Here is an 18,374-nt window from a genome sequence, read left to right as displayed (position 1 = left end):
ACATACAAGCAAAACATTTTTGCCACCAGCTCCCATGTGATTTTATTCTTCCGCCACTTCAAAAGCCTCTCACATGTGTGTGATATTTAATTATATATAATTAATGAAAATTAATTATACTTGCGTGAAAATGTAAACATTTGAGTTCAGATCTTGGTTCAAGTTATTACATCAAGTCTCAAGCTCTTGCGTTTTGCAAATATTTACCTTCATAATATGCCAGTCAGATGAATAATAAACCAAAATATTCATCTGGGAATAATTTGGTAAAGGGAATTATAGCATGAGAAGGAGTTTGTTTAAAGATGTTACTGATCGACCGCCTGCTATAAGGGCTGCTTGTGTTGTATGGAAGTTTTTTTTTTAGACTAAAGACTGGTGTGTGTGTGTGTGTGTGTGTGTGTGTGTGTGTGTATGTGTGTGTGTGTGTGTGTGTGCATGCATTTGTGTGAGCTTGTGCATGCATTTGCGTGTGTGTGTGTGTGTGTGTGTGTGTGCGTGTGTGTGAAGAAAATGCAGCGTCACATGCATCCTCGTGCGTACATCTCTGAGAAGGTGTAGCTGGGGAGTTGACCTGCCCTTACTCTTATCTACGCGTTGGTTTACACCCATACAGAAAGTCCCTGCTGGCTCAAACTAGTCTTTTTCTGCAATATAAGTTTGTTTCGGTGTTGTTCGCATGGGGTTGCATCGTCAAAATGCTAAACGCATAATAACAAAAGCCTATATCATTAAATGACATGATTAGATTAGATTAAATTAGATTAGATAAACTTTACACATCTCTTCAATCAAACATCTCTGATGTTTGTTTTTTTTATTACTGTGAAGACCGTAAAGAAGGATGAATCAAACGACACCCGCTTGACTATTGGTTGAATCCAGTTGGACAAGTGAGAGGTCAATCTACCTGCTCCTACAATATTTATCTGCAATGTCAGGTCAATCCTGGAAAAATATGTGATGAGCAAGGGCTGGCTTACTCCTCGCCTGCCCAACTGCCAGCCCCTTGCCGAACCAGGGGTGTTCAATATCAGGGTTGGTTGCCAGATGTGTCCTGTTGAAGTCCTCCCCATCTCAAAGGATTTTACATTGTGGAGACTTTTTAAAGATACTGGCGAAGTTGGAAGTTCGGCATAATTCATTTCCGGTCGTAACTGAAGTTAATGTATACACACAGATCATGAATCATAATGTGCAAATGTGCCGTAGTGCTGTGCGGCATTTCCTTGATCCTTTCTTCTGGTCGTTCTTTGTGTTCTGTTGACTAATGGTTTTTATTCCTTGTATGCATCAGTGAGGTAGGTTGAGGCCTTTGTGACCTTGAGACTCTAGTGCATTTAATAAGAGTTAAAGTACACACTGGGACTATACCAGGAAGATCTATTAGTCAAGCATCTGGGTGGAACTCCACACTTTGAAATGTTTTGTAATGGCTTATCAACATCACAGCCTGTGGTGAAATAAGGACAGTTTAAGGTGTTCTTATCAAACCATGACCTGGTCCCACTAGCCTTAAAGTGGAAGTGGAAAATGAATATATTTTAAATAATTAACTTTAAACAAATAGAACGTTCTGGAAATGTACAAGATGTAAGTAAAAATTACTTAAAGGTAGGTACACTAGATACGATTCAACCATTCTGTCTTGTCTCACCTAGAAGGACATTTTTCACCTTCAAGAATAAGTTTATCTGACAGGACACGTTCAAAAACAATGCTGTTAATTTCCCAGTGTAAGCACCACTAGGTGGAACGTGGTAGGCCTACTCACAAAGGAAATATTAATGTGTTTTTATGTTCAATAGTCTCTTGCTAGTCAGACATGTGGATTCCATGAGGCAGCTACGATGCAGCTTCAACCTCAGAAAATTAGGAGAAAAATGTTATCTAATTTTGAAAATTGTTGTGAGCCGATAGAATATAGGGGCTTTGGCGGTTCAGTTGGTGCGGAGGCGGATTAAGGTGGACATTGGGCCCTAGGCAACTATTTGTGTTACTGATCAAGTAATTCAGTGCCAAGTGTAAAAGCGTGCTAGGAATAATAAAAAGACATTCACAGTGCATCTGCAAGCTGGTAACAGCTTTTAAGCGTTCTAACCAAAGAGGCAGGCCCAACATCTGCAGCAGTACAGAACACCCTGTTATACTGAGGCAACATCACAACATCCTTACAGAGACACAAATCGAACCGCTGTGCAATTCTCGAATAAACCAAAACAAACCAGCATCAGCACCGGGGAAAACATACGCAACCATAGCCTTTCTGCGGCTCTCGGATCCTTCATGTTCAGCCAAGCACGCAGCTGCATTTTTCCAGTCGCTATAGCCTGCTGTGAGTGCAGACTGGAGATCACTGTCCCCAGATACCCCATAACACAGTTCCTTTTTATGGGGATTAAAGCAAACATTTTCAAGGGTCAGTTTCACCGATTGCCAGTTTCCTTAAACAGGGTTATAGAAAAGTACCTCTTTTGGTGTTTGTGTTGTGTTTCGCGTCTGCGTCATTTTCGACAGGATTCAGGTCCCATGTTAACCCAGTAGGCCTATGTCTTCATATGTTCATCAATTGTATCCTAGCATGCACGATCCATGCTTTAGATAGCACGGCCCCTGGTTCCCCCTCCGCAGCAACAAGCGAGGCGGTCATGGAGGGATTTATGGCGGCTGGGACATCACTCCCGGGGTGTTGGTGGTTACTGTTTTTTCGGGTGGTTGACGACATTTGGCCGCGATGCTGTCAAGTAGCCGTGACGTATTACTTGGCAACAAAATTGACTTTATGAACTTGGTTCCGAACCTGGCCACATGACATGGCCCACAACTGTCCCTACCCAATCAGCTGCTTATTTTTTTTTTTTTTTTTTGTTTCTTGATATTGGCCAATAGGGGTCACGTTTTTTGATTTCAAGTACAATTTTAAAAAGTCTGGCCAATCCAGGGCCCCTCGCATACGTGTCCCCTGTAGCCTAGGCTAGCCTGTGCGTAAAACTGCGTCAGATGATTGCAGATGAGCCATGATCTTAACATTGTGGAGTTGGACTGCTATGTCGTGCATTTACGGAAAGTGTGTCTGAGAATAGTAACCATCATGGGATACGGCAAATTAAATGAATCTGACTGCTAAAATGAAGATAACACAGCATAAAAAGTTGCACATATAGTTATACTATATATGAAATAACTAATAGCCTATAGTCTGCGCGTTACCTAACTGAGTTATGATGGCCAGTGAGCCTTGTCCCGGAACGCGCACGAAACCCGCTCTCAAGCGCACGCCGAATGACAAGCGCACAGAGGGGGCCGGTGAAAAGGACGGTCCAGCCTATGCAGCTGTCAACGGGGAGGTATGCCCGATGGCCAGAACTATCGATGAGAGTAACACATATCTAATAGTTGCTTATTGTGGTTGCCTATTCACCGACTAAACCACTCCAGTGAACATATATCAATTTGACAAATTCCATTATTTTTCTTTTAATTGAATTTATATTTAATTTGACTTGCTACTTATTCCTTACTCTTTTCCTCTATTAATGTGTCTTGAAAATCTATAAACAAATGTATATTTTCCTATCTAAGGGCGTTGTAATTACAAGGGAAAATAAATCACTTCTTTATGGGAATAACGAATGCGAATCCATCTCCCCCCTCCCATCCTGCGAAGTGCGATCTATAAATAGCCAAACCCAACCGGGTTGGAGTCACTGTACACTGTTGGTTGTTTGGTGCGTGCACACTGCAAAGGTGTACGGATAACTGGTTCGGCATCACAATTCATCCACTGAATTGCAGGGGGTAAGGATGCGTCATTTTATTGTTAATTCTTTTAACGTTTAGAAATGATTTCAATTTATTTTTAGGCGATCAAGCAGGTGTATGTGTGTGGGTGAAAGAAATCATGTAATTAACAATTTACGTTAGTTCTATTTATTTTGTTACTAAATATTGACTGCAACTGCAAATTGCATGAAATCGTATGCAATATGGGACAATGTGACAATTTGAAACAACAGAATGTTAGGTAGAACTTTTTTGTAGATCCACCCAAGTTTAATTTGCTGATCTAAAGAGCTCTCTGAGCTGCTTGGTCTTTGGCATTTTAAGTGGCTTTTCAATACTCTTCTAGTACTCTTCCCCATAACTCATGTCGTTTGTTGTGGTGTGTTACTGAGCTTGGAACATGTCCTCCTAACTCATGTTGTTTGTTGTGGTGTGTAAAGACTGAGCTTGGACCATGTCTCCATAACTCATGTTTGTTAGTGTGTTAGTACTGAGCTCACAATATGTCCCCTTTACTCGTGGGGTTCGTTATGGTGTGTTATTTAACTGAGCTCAGAGCAAGTCCGCATAACTCATGTTTTGTTGTTAGCGTGTTAGGAGGACTGAGATTAAAACATGTCCCCGTAACCCACGTTGGCTGGTATGTTAGAACTGAAATGGGACCACGTCCCCATAACTCACGTTGTTTTTTTGTGGTGTCAGGACTGCGCTTGGATCCCAGAAGGACCGGACTGTACCTGTGTGCTTCTCACCTCACCATGGGACAGGGGGACCCGTCTAGACCAGGGTTCGGCGTCGCCGACTACGCGGTGTTCGCCGTCATGCTGCTGATCTCCATGGCGATAGGGCTCTTCCAGGCCCTGAAGAAGGGAAAGACCGAAGCCACCGCCGACGACTTCTTCACGGGGGGCCGTAAAATGCCGGCCATCCCCGTGGGCCTGTCTCTGTGCGCCAGCTTCATGTCTGCGGTGCAGGTGTTGGGGGTGCCCGCGGAGGCCATGCGCTACGGCTATAAGTTCCTCTACATGTGCCTGGGCCAGAGCATCAACTCCCTGCTCACAGCTCTGCTCTTCCTGCCCATCTTCTACCGGCTGGGCCTCACCAGCACCAACCAGGTAACCCGGACGACCAGGCATGTCAATCAAGAGGACATTTATGTTTACGTTTAGGGCATTTATCCAAATCGACTTACAATATGTACATTTGTCCAGAACACCAAACAAGACCCCTATAAGAAAGCAGTGTCAGATTGTTTACATGCCGACACTGCTTGTTTGCATGTGTCTTGTTTGGTGTTCTGTTTTTACAAGGGCTTTCAGAATGAAGCCACGTTCAAACCAAAATAATAAAAATCATTTGGCACAGGCAGCCGTGCTTTAAAAAATGAGATGAGATAAGATAACACTTTATTGATTCTAGACGGTAAATTCTGCAAAGTGTTATCTTTAATCTGGAGACACACCTGGAGTCGCACACCTGCTGGTAATCAAAAGGGCCGAATGAGGAAGGAAGGAGTGGACGTGTGATGGACTGGTGTTGAAAGCGCAGTAATGATCCGTAACGTCTGCCTCTCACAGTATCTCAGGCTGAGGTTTGGCCGAGCGACGCAGCTGCTTGGGAGCATCCAGTTTCTGATTGCGACTGTGAGTCATACCCACACTCACAACTCACAGGGAGGAAACCCCCCTATGCTATAAAACGAAAGTCCTTCTATCTATAGTCATGAAGATAGATGTATCGCAAATAGTGATGCCTCAAACAATTCCCTTTCATTTGCCTTTTATATTTCTGTAATTCCCTCAAAATGGGGCCTTTGTGTACTTGTAAGCCTTTTTCTACTTGTAGGCCTACTTTGAAAGGGCTACAATCTATTCTGGGAAAAGGCTCGCATTCCAATCCTCCTTAAAACTCTTGTGTCTCCGTCCCCAGCTGCTTTACACAGGCATAGTCATCTACGCTCCAGCTTTGATTCTTCATCAAGGTATGGAGAACTCTCTCTGAAAAACTCACAACAAAACACCACTAGGCACTCCACACACTGAACAAGCAACTTAATCCACTACCTAATATTAAACTCACTACTAGACACTCAACACACTACTGGACACTACAAACACAACCAAACACTCAAGTAAACATTAAACTCACTGCTAAACACTACACACTACTAGGCAATTCACACAATAAACAAACCTCATAACACACTACCCAACACTAAAATAGTTAAACTCACTACTAAACCCTACGCACACTGCTCAAAACACTACTTAACACTAAACACACTACTAGACAAGGGTGACTTTAGTGGGTGGCCAGGCTGCGAAGTGAGCATCCTTCTTCTTCAATCAGCCAGGCTCTATGCTCTTCACCTGTGCACGGCGGCAGAGTCAGCACCCTGTGGTGCTGTCACCCGCAGTGGGCTCCAGGGAAGAGGGGTTCATCCGACCTTTCTTCAGTGACCCCTTTAGATGGTCTTTCAGCCTCGTTTTTCTGACCATCTGCAGAACGAGGGGCAAGTTTTTAATCTGGCCTTCCAAGATGCTCCTGGCCAGCTGGCCTTCTGAGGACATGGCCAAGCCAGCCCGGCAGATGTTTTGTGGTCCACTCTATGCTTCTGTGGCTGGTTCTATGTAGGACCGTTGCGTGTGACAAACGTTCCTGCCAGGGCACTTTTAGGATTTGCTGGATTCACTTTATGTCAAGGGACTCAAGTTGGTTGTCAAGAGACATTGTCATTATCCTTGGAATATTAACGTGAATATATTTGTATTTTTTTTCAGCTACCGGGCTCAATATGTGGGTGTCTCTATTTTCCACGGGGATCATATGTACTGTGTACACCACCGTGGTAAGGTTAACTGCTTTTGTGGTATCACCCTTCAATTACACTTGACTTGTTGCTTTGCTTTTCGACTTGTCTTTCTGTCCTCCTGACTATCTGTCTGTCCATTTTTTAACTGAATGTCAGACCGTCAGTTGTGGTAGAAATCCCCAAGATAAGATAAGCAAAAGGTATGAATCAAAAGATAAGAAGTGTATTCAGCAGAGATACCAAACATTCAATCACGCAGGAACATCGTAGTATATTCTGCCTACCTTGCAGAAAGTAACAGATAACATCCTCTTCAGATGTGTCCTAAACATAGATTTTGATGGTTTGGCAAACAAGGCTGACCAATGGGTGTATTAGAGTATGCAGTGTCAATATATGTATTTTGTATCACTCATACACACACACACAAACGGAACACTTTATGGTCTGTCTACTTCTATCACACCATCCGTCTGATTCATGGTTAACTTCCTGTGTGTGTGTGTGTGTGTGTGTGTGTGTGTTTGTGTGTCCCAGGGGGGCATGAAGGCGGTGATCTGGACGGACGTGTTCCAGATCCTGGTGATGCTGTCGGGCTTCCTGGCCATCTTCATCCACGGCACGGTGCTGGTGGGGGGCCCCGCCCGCGTCCTGGAGATCGCCTACAACGGGTCCCGCCTCAACTTCAACGAGTAACGACCTCATTATCTCAAGCTCTTTACCATCGAGGTGTCCGGCAGTCCACCGCTTCCAGGGTGTTCACAGTGATTGATGTTTGAGTCACTGGAAGTGTCGGCTGAATAGTTAATATTTACACATCCGCTCCGTGGGAATGTGTGTGGATCACGGCTGGTTCAAGCAGCCTCATCTGGCCGAGTCTGATTGAACTCTGGGGACGGATGCGGCTGCCACACCTGTTGCATACTGACCATTCAGTATGCAACAGGTTAAACTAGCCATCTGCACACACACTCTGGGAGATTCCCAGCATGGTAGTGGAGCATCCTTTAGTTGGCAGCCACCCAGGTGTTGTGTAGTAACGGACATTGCTACACGCTCGAATTTCTTAGCATTACTGTGATGGTGATTTTGATGATGAAGAAAATGATGTTGATGACGACGTTGATAATTCCGTCAACCAAAACGTCTCACCAACTTATCTTTGAATTTGCATCTATCAGTCTACCATGGGATCCCGTGGGCTGACATTCATCCTCTTTCCCAGCATGGTAGTGGAGCATCCTTTGCCATGTTCATTACTGTTACACCCCACCTCTAGTTGGCCCTACTGGGGCTAACAAACAACCCTTGACCCCTAATATCAAAGGACACCTTTTACAAAAACTCAAACAGTGGGATTTATTCACATCAACATTTGAAAAGGACATGACATTAAAGGGGACTTATTATACCACCAGGTGTGAGTGTGATTAGCCTTACAAGCCGTTTCGAAAATCTGCCTAATATGACATCACTAGTGGGTGTGTCCACCTAGATCTGTGCTGGATAGATCTATCTACCAGCCTACCCAGTGGACTGAAGTAAACATTGCTCATCTATCCAGCACAGATCTAGGTGGACACACCCACTAGTGATGTCATATTAGGCAGATTTTCGAAACGGCTTGTAAGGCTAATCACACTCACACCTGGTGGTATAATAAGTCCCCTTTAAGATATACAACAAAGTCCAAAACATAAAGACAAGACAATACAAGTCCCAGAGAGGCGACACGACCAGCCAGCGGCCCCATGACCAAAAGCATCCCCCATGGGAAGGGGAATCTGTCGCTTCTAACTCCAGTCTTGACGAGCAGTCCAGATGCTCCTAATCAGCTGCACTGAGGCAGCACCCCTGAGCATGGGCTGAGACACGCCAACGGAAGAACAGGGACAAACACAGAAAGCGAGCCCCCTTCGGAGGCTGAAGTGTGCACGTTTAACTTGACGGTGCCCCTGCACCACCCAGAGACCAGTGCACTGCCACTGCAAGGCCAGCGGGGTGTAGAGGGGCGTAACAATTACCTGCAAAACCTTAAAAAACGTTGTTTGGAGGAGCCCAAGGAAAGTGTGAGAGTGTGGCAGCCACCCAGGTGTTGTGTAGTAACGGACATTGCTACACGCTCGAATTTCTTAGCATTACTGTGATGATGATTTTGACGATGAAGAAAATGATGTTGATGACGACGTCGATAATTACGTCAACCAAAACGTCTCACCAACTTATCTTTGAATTTGCATCCATCAGTGTACAATGGGATCCCGTGGGCTGACATCCATCCGTCCTCTTTTATGTCGTCCTCTTTCAGCTTTGACCCGGACCTGCGGAAGCGCTACAGCTTCTGGAGCCTGAGCGTCGGGGGGGCCCTGGTGTGGCTCTCCATGTACGGGGTCAACCAGGCCCAGGTGCAGCGCTTCATCTCCTGCAGGACCGAGCGCCAGGCCCAGTGGTGAGTCCCCACGTGTTAACGCGGGCCCTGGGAAGCCCGACCCCCAGACCGTAGCTGGGCTGAAGGGCTGTACACATGAAATTGACTTTTTTTGACTAAATGGACTTATTTGGCAGAGGGATGTTTAGCTCATTCCAGATAGTATTGTATACTATTTTTAGAGATTTAAATGTTCATGGGGGGTGGGGGATTGGGGGTGTTAGTGGCAAGGGTGTCTGGCTTCCAGGCGAAAGGAACTGGGTTCAATCCCTAAGGTCCGCCCCCTAACCTATAGGCAACCTTCACCTGCTTGTAAATGACTCCCCTACAAGGAGTCAATACAAGGAGCTGTAAGTCGCGTGAGTCGCTGTATAGTGAGACTGCCGGCGTTCCGGTATCGCCGGTAAACAGTGACGGTAAATACGAGTGTTTGCTCTTGCCTAGGTCTTTGTTCGTGAACCAGATTGGCCTGTGCCTGGTGGTGGGAAGTGCGGCTACGTGTGGCATTGTGATGTTTGCGTACTACAGCAGCTGTGACCCGCTGCTGTCCGGGAAGATCACCTCTGCTGACCAGGTGAGGAAACGCAGCCTGAGGTGGAGGCGTCGCTTGGCATGAGTTAGGAGAGGGATGAGAGAGAGCTGTCATCTGCAATTGATAGTGATCTCATCAGCAGTCGCGGCTGATGAGATTTCGCCATGAAAGGACAATTTAACTATTTAGTACTGCAGAATGTTTTGGAATGAATCCAGCTATTCTTATAATCCAACGGAGCAGGATGATTATGAACATATTTCCTTTGCCGGTACTTCACTGCAGGTTGCAAGGAGTTGGAATTCTGAAAAACTAAGACAACATCCTGTCAAATAAAGTATTAGTTAGTTTGAGCTTTTATCTCGGATATAAGAATGACTAGAAACAGTTTTTGTAATAATGCATAATTGGTCAATTGTGTGTGTGTTTGTTTTCTTCAATAGTACATGCCGTATTTCGTGCTGGAGATATTCGAGAGCTATCCGGGGTTCCCAGGTTTGTTCCTGGCCTGTGCATACAGCGGCACGCTAAGGTACTGGAATCACGATTCAAGATACAAGCATACAGAGTAACCTAGTAAGATAAAATGTGGCGCATTCCAACGGCAAAAACAAAACAAGGAAACGACTGACAAACAATGGACAAGGTTACACAGTCGTAATCTGCTCTAAAAGGGCCGATGACAAGAACAAAGACCAAAAGGGAGTCAATTCAGCATCACATTAATGCATACAATTATACATTAAAAAGTTAAATAAGCCTAAACATGTATGTATCGATTCATGAACATAAGGCGGACAAAGGTGGAGCGATGTAAAACATGGACAGGGTGGATGTTCAACTGGAGTGGATGCCAAGTTCACCTCGTCAATGTCCGCCATGTTGTCAATATGCGTTCAGTCGTTAAGCCCTTCCTCCCCGGGATCATAAAGTCCTCTGCGTCTAATGGTGTGGCACGCCTTCCCGTTTCAACAGTACAGCCTCCACCAGCATCAACGCCATGGCAGCCGTAACCATGGAGGACCTGCTGAAGCCCCACCTCCACAACCTCCCCGAGAAGAAGTTGCTCCTCATCTCCAAAGCCCTGTGTAGGTCCCGCCTGGCCCCTGGGCATTACCGTAATACCAAAGGCCCCTGAGCATTACCGTATTAACCGTTTACTATTCAGTACGATTTAGCTAAGTGGTTGGCTTCCAGTTCTAAACCCAGTAGGGCCGAGATCGTTTATTGGCCTGTGGCATGTGCCACCGCGACCACTGACATACCATGGCATATGCCGTTCTGGAACGGTAACTGCCGTTCTGAAACGGTAACTGCCGTCGCGACCACTGACATACCATGGCATATGCCGTTCTGGAACGGTAACTGCCGTTCTGAAACGGTAACTACCGTTCTGAAACGGTAACTACCGTTCTGAAACGGTAACTACCGTTCTGAAACGGTAACTACCGTTCTGAAACGGTAATGCCATGGCATATGCCTTTCTGGAACGGTAACTACCGTTCTGAAACGGTAACTGCCGTTCAGGTGGAACGGTAACTGCAGTTCCCAACAATGGTATGTGACACCAGCATAACTCCTCCGTATAATTTCAAGACAGGTATTGCCATAAATGTAAAGGTATATATATTTGGTATTTATTGACACAATATCACAACATAACGCCGTAAATAAAGGGATTTACACGTTTCTCTCGTCCGTGCTGTTGTTAGGATATTTCCGATCTGTTTTGTTGTTGCTTTTGTAATGACAGATGCTTTTGAAAACAGCCGGACTTGCTCCGGTGACGGTAGTTATAGCCTAGCCTTCTAGGTGGCCATAGAGCTAGTCTATTGCTTTGTTCCAATATCCATACTATCCGCAGTCATTATACTTTATTTTAGTATGACTTCTTTTTTTATATAGTTTGAGTACGTAGTGCGTTGCAATTAAGATCAGGGCGAAAGGAAGTGTAGTGAAAGGACCCGGATGGTATACTCAAACGGTCAAACCGATGAGTGTGGATTGATGTACACCTTTCGTGCTCCACGGCAGCGATCTAATAGCTACGTAGCTGAAGAGGCGGAGCCAGGCTGAGCCAACGTCGGCGCATTTTCTTTAATAGGTCCATGCATTTTCCACGTATCCTGCATTAATGGAGTCATTTTGTTGTTTTAATAGCTTTATAACTACTATGTGTAAAGAGTTCACCGTTCAAAGCGAGATGTTTATTGCGGTTGCGATCGTAGTTTCCGGTTAGTGCACCAGAGCCAGGTCCCTATAGGGGTGGCACTGTAGGCTATGGCTAGACAGTCATCCATTTTTCCACTCGTGTTTTATCAAGATGTTCTAGTAGCGTAGACTATAATAAAGCCTATACTGTATGACTGCTTCAGCTCATAACTATTCAATAGGCCAAATATTAAGTTTTGCATTTGTTGTTATTGGTGTTTAACCAAATAATTTAAGCAGGCCTATAGGTTCCTATCATTTAACCCTGATCCAGTGTCATAAACCTTTCTATATCGACATGATCCAGTGGTATCATGGCATACAGGCCACCGTTTTTCCGCTGGCATGCCACTCATGTAAAATGGTATTACCAGTTTCTACTGGCACCTACCGTTTTTCCGCTGGCATGCCACTCATGGAAAATGGTAATTACCAGTTTCTACTGGCACCTACCGTTTTTCCGCTGGCATGCCACTCATGGAAAATGGTAATTACCAGTTTCTACTGGCACCTACCGTTTTTCCGCTGGCATGCCACTCATGGAAAATGGTAATTACCAGTTTCTACTGGCACCTACCGTTTTTATAAGAATGATTGTGTAGCTGTGAATCATGAGTGGTATGTGTGTATGAACGGGCAAATACCACAGGAAAGGAATATCTACTGGCAAACGGTAGGTGCCAGTAGAAACTGGTAATTACCATTTTCCATGAGTGGCATGCCATCGGAAAAACGGTAGGTGCCAGTAGAAACTGGTAATTACCATTTTCCATGAGTGGCATGCCAGCGGAAAAACGGTAGGTGCCAGTAGAAACTGGTAATTACCATTTTCCATGAGTGGCATGCCAGCGGAAAAACGGTAGGTGCCAGTAGAAACTGGTAATTACCATTTTCCATGAGTGGCATGCCAGCGGAAAAACGGTAGGTGCCAGTAGAAACTGGTAATACCATTTTACATGAGTGGCATGCCAGCGGAAAAACGGTGGTTCCAGTAGGAAATGGAACTTCCGATTAACATAATTGGCTTGCCAGCGGAAAAACTTTTGGCCTGTATGCCATGATACCACTGGATCATGTCGATATAGAAAGGTTTATGACACTGGATCAGGGTTAAATGATAGGAACCTATAGGCCTGCTTAAATTATTTGGTTAAACACCAATAACAACAAATGCAAAACTTAATATTTGGCCTATTGAATAGTTATGAGCTGAAGCAGTCATACAGTAGGCTTTATTATAGGCTACGCTACTAGAACATCTTGATAAAACACGAGTGGAAAAATGGATGACTGTCTAGCCATAGCCTACAGTGCCACCCCTAACGGAAACTACGATCGCAACCGCAATAAACATCTCGCTTTGAACGGTGAACACTTTACACATAGTAGTTATAAAGCTATTAAAACAACAAAATGACTCCATTAATGCAGGATACGTGGAAAATGCATGGACCTATTAAAGAAAATGCGCCGACGTTGGCTCAGCCTGGCTCCGCCTCTTCAGCTACGTAAGATCGCTGCCGTGGAGCACGAAAGGTGTACAATCCACGATTCCACACTCATCGGTTTGACCGTTTTGAGTATACCATCCGGGTCCTTTCACTACACTTCCTTTCGCCCTGATCTTAATTGCAACGCACTACGTACTCAAACTATATAAAAAAGAAGTCATACTAAAATAAAGTATAATGACTGCGGATAGTATGGATATTGGAACAAAGCAATAGACTATAGCTCTATGGCCACCTAGAAGGCTAGGCTATAACTACCGTCACCGGAGCAAGTCCGGCTGTTTTCAAAAGCATCTGTCATTACAAAAGCAACAACAAACAGATCGGAAATATCATAACAACAGCACGGACGAGAGAAACGTGTAAATCCCTTTATTTACGGCGTTATGTTGTGATATTGTGTCAATAAATACCAAATATATACCTTTACATTTATGGCAATACCTGTCTTGAAATTATACGGAGGAGTTATGCTGGTGTCACATACCATTGTTGGGAACTGCAGTTACCGTTCCACCTGAACGGCAGTTACCGTTTCAGAACGGTAGTTACCGTTCCAGAAAGGCATATGCCATGGCATTACCGTTTCAGAACGGTAGTTACCGTTTCAGAACGGCAGTTACCGTTTCAGAACGGCAGTTACCGTTTCAGAACGGCAGTTACCGTTCCAGAACGGCAGTTACCGTTCCAGAACGGCATATGCCATGGTATGTCAGTGGTCGCGACGGCAGTTACCGTTTCAGAACGGTAGTTACCGTTTCAGAATGGCAGTTACCGTTCCAGAACGGCATATGCCATGGTATGTCTGTGGTCGCGACGGCAGTTACCGTTTCAGAACGGCAGTTACCGTTCCAGAACGGCATATGCCATGGTATGTCAGTGGTCGCGGTGGCACATGCCACAGGCCATTAAACGATCTCGGCGTCTCTCTCTAAACCTTCTGAGAACAAACGGAAATTCTTAAAAAAGGTGTATTTTTTTTTAATGTTCCTGTGGCTATTTAGTAATACTCTGCAACATTCATGGCAAACTTGAGGAGATAATTAAGATGTGTGTGTTTGTTGTGCTCTCAGCGTTTTTCTTTGGCTCTTTGTGTATCATCGTGGCTGCTCTCTCCTCCCTGCTGGACTGGGGTGTTCTTCAGGTATGGATCCATTGATTTGAAAATTACCATTCAGAAAGGAGTGTCCAGTGTCTTATCTTTGTGATGAGGCGTTGTATGAGATGGTTAATCAACGCTATGACTTTAATCCATAGCTTTTATAACTAGCCTGATTGTAGTAAGATAAGACGGTAGTTTATTACCCCCAGACGGGAAATAGACGGAAATAGATAGTACATCGATGAGATACTTCCGCTTAGCGATGAAACAGTTACCGGTTTTACGGTAATCCGCAGTCAAATTCCCAAAGGTGATTAATAACGTGTCAGAATGAATTGGCATCAACACTGTATTAATAATATAACCACTGTTCCACCTTACATCCCTCGTCAACGTTAACCAAATTTAGCAACAGTGTCCCGGTCGCAGGCTCAGCATGCAACGCGAGTCTGTTTTGCATTCAATGGATAACATGACCGAAAGCAGTGGAGGCACTCAAAATGTAGCCTTCGAAAAAGACCCTCTTACCTGTCTGTGCACAAAGTGTAGGGGAGCGTACCTTTGTTCCCCGGATCCTATGCGACCTGTGAGCAAATCTTTTTTTCGTAGGATGGTAGGGGCAAGTAGGCCTACTGCCTTTTACGCCTCGGATTCGCCTGGGATTGGTTAGAATGTCTCTCCTCCGATTGGTTATGGTTAGGTTTAGGGTTAACCCTCACCATAACCCTAAACCTGGCTCTAACCCTTTGCTACCGGGGAACATAGGACCTGGGGAACATAGGGATGACCCCAAGTGTAGCTACGTCAAGGCCACATGGTGCCTTTCAAGGGCTAGTTAGCCCTACCCCTCAATGAAACAACTTTACAACAGCCCTTACCCTTAGCGTGAACGTTCAAAATCGAGGGGTAGGGTTAAGGGGTGATTGGGATTTGGCCTTAATGTTTCATTCATTCCGAAGGGTCCGGGTGAAGCCCTCCTCGGCCTAAAAGGAGGAATTAGACGAGCGCAAAACCGTCATAGCCGCCAGACGTCTTGGTCCAGTGTGACGTCTGGGACGGATGGCGCTGTAATGTGGTGTCCCCTGCTCCCCAGGGGTCCTTCACGGTCATGGGCGTGGTCAGCGGCCCGCTGCTCGGCGCCTTCACCCTGGGCATGTTCTTCCCCTGGGCCAACCAAGTAGTGAGTATCACACAAGGTCCTCATGAGGCTCATTACAGCACACTAATCAATATCGTCACTGTGTTCCAAATAACGGTTAACTATTTATTCATTACCACACACACACATGGACACACTTCTGTGCGTGCATGTGTGTGTGTGTGTGTGTGTGTGTGGTAATGAATAAATAGTTGAAACCTTTTATCATGATCAATAAAAGTAAACCATTATTTGGAACACAGTGACGACATTGTGCAAGGGATGCATTTGGACTAGGGTTTGTATTATGTTAAGGGTATGATTGAGGGTTAGCATAAGTATTAGGATCAGTATAAGGGTTAGCATCGGTGTTAGGATTTGTATTAGAATAAGGGTACGTTTTAAAATGGGGTTAATATTAAGAGTAGGACATGAGGTTTGGTATCAGGTTGACGGTTAGTGTATTTAATAGGATAAGTGTTAATATTAGGGTTAGTGTTAATGACAGGGTTTGGGCCTTATTTCCTGCCACACTGGTTCAATCACTTTGTCCGTCTTCATTCCAGGGCGCTTTATCTGGTATGGGTAAGGGATAGTATTGGTTCCGCGGTTGGTGTGAGTGGGTTTGTGTGTTTGAAATTGTAAATAATTATACTTGAAGAAAATACTTTTGTTTTGAGAATTCTCACTAGTATCAATGTCAGTATAAGGATCGTTTGTCTAGCCCCTCCGTCCCGCCTGTGCCCCAGGGTGTTCTGTGTGGTGTGGCGGCCGGGTTCAGCGTGTCTCTGTGGCTGGCCATCGGCTCAACCCTCTACCCACCCAGCGCTGAGATCATGGGGGTCCTGCCCCTCCTCGGAGGGGACTGTTCACCCAGCAACGACTCTCTCTCCGGCAGCCTGGTCACAGAGAAACCCTCCTCCATTGTCCATCTTCATCCAGAGGAGCATGAGTAAGGCCCATGTCAGCTCACACTGAAATGTCTCATGAGGCTCAGTTTAGGACAGGGGGCTATGGGTTATGGTAATTACATGACAGATAACATCAAATAAGGATCGGGATTTATAGCTGTCTAGATTGGATTAAGGATTCCGGCTTTTTTGTTTACATCTCAATGAAGAAACCTGCTTACTGTTAATGCACTGATTAAAAATAGATAATGACTTCAAAGTAGATAAATTATATAAACAAAGTACATTTCAGGCTTTTTGATTTCGAAACAAGGGAGGGATTTAACCATTTTATTCTGAGGTGACTACGAGGAGAGATCAAGTACAGAAGTAGTTGATAATCATGCCCGACTAATGAAAATGAAAGTGACCAGATAAAAAGTAACCATCATGTTATTCCCCTGCTCCACCACTAGAGGGCTCCATAACTTCTACTACATGTCCTACCTCTACTTTGGCGCAATGGCAACCAGCACGGTCATCCTGGTCGGGCTGTTAGTTAGTTGTGTAACAGGTGAGCAAATTGCTGAAATTATATTAACTAAATTTGATTAATCTGTTAAAACCATGCTTTAATCCCTTTTGATATACTTAAATAGGTGCATGTATTTTTAGTTACATCCGATTTTCTTTGCTGAATGTCTCTAGTTTTGCACTAATTCTCAAAAATCAAATGTTCTAGTCAGTGTTATACCTCGTCAGTCTCCAGACAAACTAAAAACCAGGCAACGGGATGACGTCCTTATACATACAGATTAAAATAAGAACCGTGGTCTCCATTCTTTCCGATGCAGGAGCCACAAAGAGGAACACAATAGGGCCGGGCTTGCTATGGTGGGACCTGCATAAGTTCAAACTGGTACGTTAACCTATTTCCCTGCGGCGTGTTGAAAATACCCATGACTTCCAGTGGACCTGCCCTCTGCTGACACCCAGGGTCTGTTCTCTACTCAGGGGGAATCGGACAGCCCCCACCCTCAGATGGTCCCTCTGCATGCGGGGCATAGGAAGGGATCCAACCGTGGGGAAAACAATGATGTGGGAATTATCGAGTTGCAGGAGGACCAGAATAACAAGAGAGGGAAGCTCTTTGGAAAGAGTCGTTTCCGTTTATAACACAGCAGTTACACACGTGATAACCGCAAGGCTGTTTTCTGATGTGGTGGCACCTTACATGGTAAAATGGACATTATCCTTTTGTTATTGGTTCAGCAAATGTTTTTTTGCTGCAACAAGGGTATGTTTTTAAGGTACTGTTGATTATTAAGATGCAGTAACTGTTATGTACTGTTTTGTATTTAATTGTTTCTTGCTAATCTTTGAGCAGTTAAATGTAAATATTTTGTAGATTTGTACATTTCTATATAAAATGTTATTGTATGACACGAGAGCTCTGAAAGTCAACTATTTACAGATAAATGTATGACATTTGAACTAGGCCTACTTTCTCAAGGGTAATTTCTCTGGAATGTTCCCATATCTTCACCTGTTCATACCTGTGTCTCTTGCTGCTGATAGATGGTGGTAGAAACTGACAATGACAGAATTGTTCTCTGAGAACCTGGAATAAAGTGTGGATTTAGAATTTAGTTCTGTATTCTCTTTCAATTCATTAATTTACCTGCAGTCATCCAAGGGTGTTTGATCAATTAATCCAGAAACAACCATCAAATCCAATAACTGATTTTATTTTATAGATAAAAAAAAGCTGGCCTGGCCATATCTTTTTTACCAGAACGTCCCGCCGCAGGGGCATGTCCCATGACTATCGACACTCCCAAAACCCGGGGACATATTTTTTTGGATTGTGAAAGTCTCTCGCCAATTTACTGGGAGGGGCTCAATCTTACATACTGCGACTTTAAATTAGTAAGCAGCTCTAGGAAGTCAGACAGGCGGAGCAATAT

The 18,374-nt window shown here is 44.5% G+C and overlaps 1 protein-coding gene across 1 annotated transcript; it reads left to right on the top strand.

Moving 5' to 3' along the window:
- The first annotated feature begins 3,668 nt into the window (after positions 1 to 3,668).
- Positions 3,669 to 18,056, top strand: slc5a5 (solute carrier family 5 member 5). Its single transcript, XM_060067200.1, has 16 exons — positions 3,669 to 3,798; positions 4,486 to 4,898; positions 5,361 to 5,426; positions 5,713 to 5,764; positions 6,564 to 6,631; positions 7,133 to 7,287; positions 8,904 to 9,044; positions 9,468 to 9,597; positions 9,999 to 10,087; positions 10,531 to 10,643; positions 14,351 to 14,421; positions 15,473 to 15,559; positions 16,267 to 16,469; positions 16,884 to 16,981; positions 17,262 to 17,326; positions 17,422 to 18,056. Exons 2-16 carry the CDS (start codon positions 4,542 to 4,544, stop codon positions 17,581 to 17,583), a joined length of 1,857 nt encoding a protein of 618 aa, XP_059923183.1. The 5' UTR covers positions 3,669 to 3,798; positions 4,486 to 4,541; the 3' UTR covers positions 17,584 to 18,056.
- The last annotated feature ends 318 nt before the right edge of the window (positions 18,057 to 18,374 follow it).

This window comes from Gadus macrocephalus, chromosome 12 (genome assembly GCF_031168955.1).
Source record: "Gadus macrocephalus chromosome 12, ASM3116895v1".
NCBI classification, from domain to species: Eukaryota; Metazoa; Chordata; class Actinopteri; order Gadiformes; family Gadidae; genus Gadus; species Gadus macrocephalus.
Note: the sequence above shows the minus strand (reverse complement) of the source record. Positions and strands in the feature narration are given on the sequence as shown.

Bases quoted from the DNA above. Each gene is read 5' to 3' on its own strand.
- slc5a5 (XM_060067200.1), top strand. From the start codon at position 4,542: ATGGGACAGGGGGACCCGTCTAGACCAGGGTTCGGCGTCGCCGACTAC. The intron at 4,899-5,360 runs GTAACCCGGACG...TGCCTCTCACAG, and splicing joins GCCTCACCAGCACCAACCAG to TATCTCAGGCTGAGGTTTGG. The intron at 10,088-10,530 runs GTACTGGAATCA...CCGTTTCAACAG, and splicing joins GCATACAGCGGCACGCTAAG to TACAGCCTCCACCAGCATCA.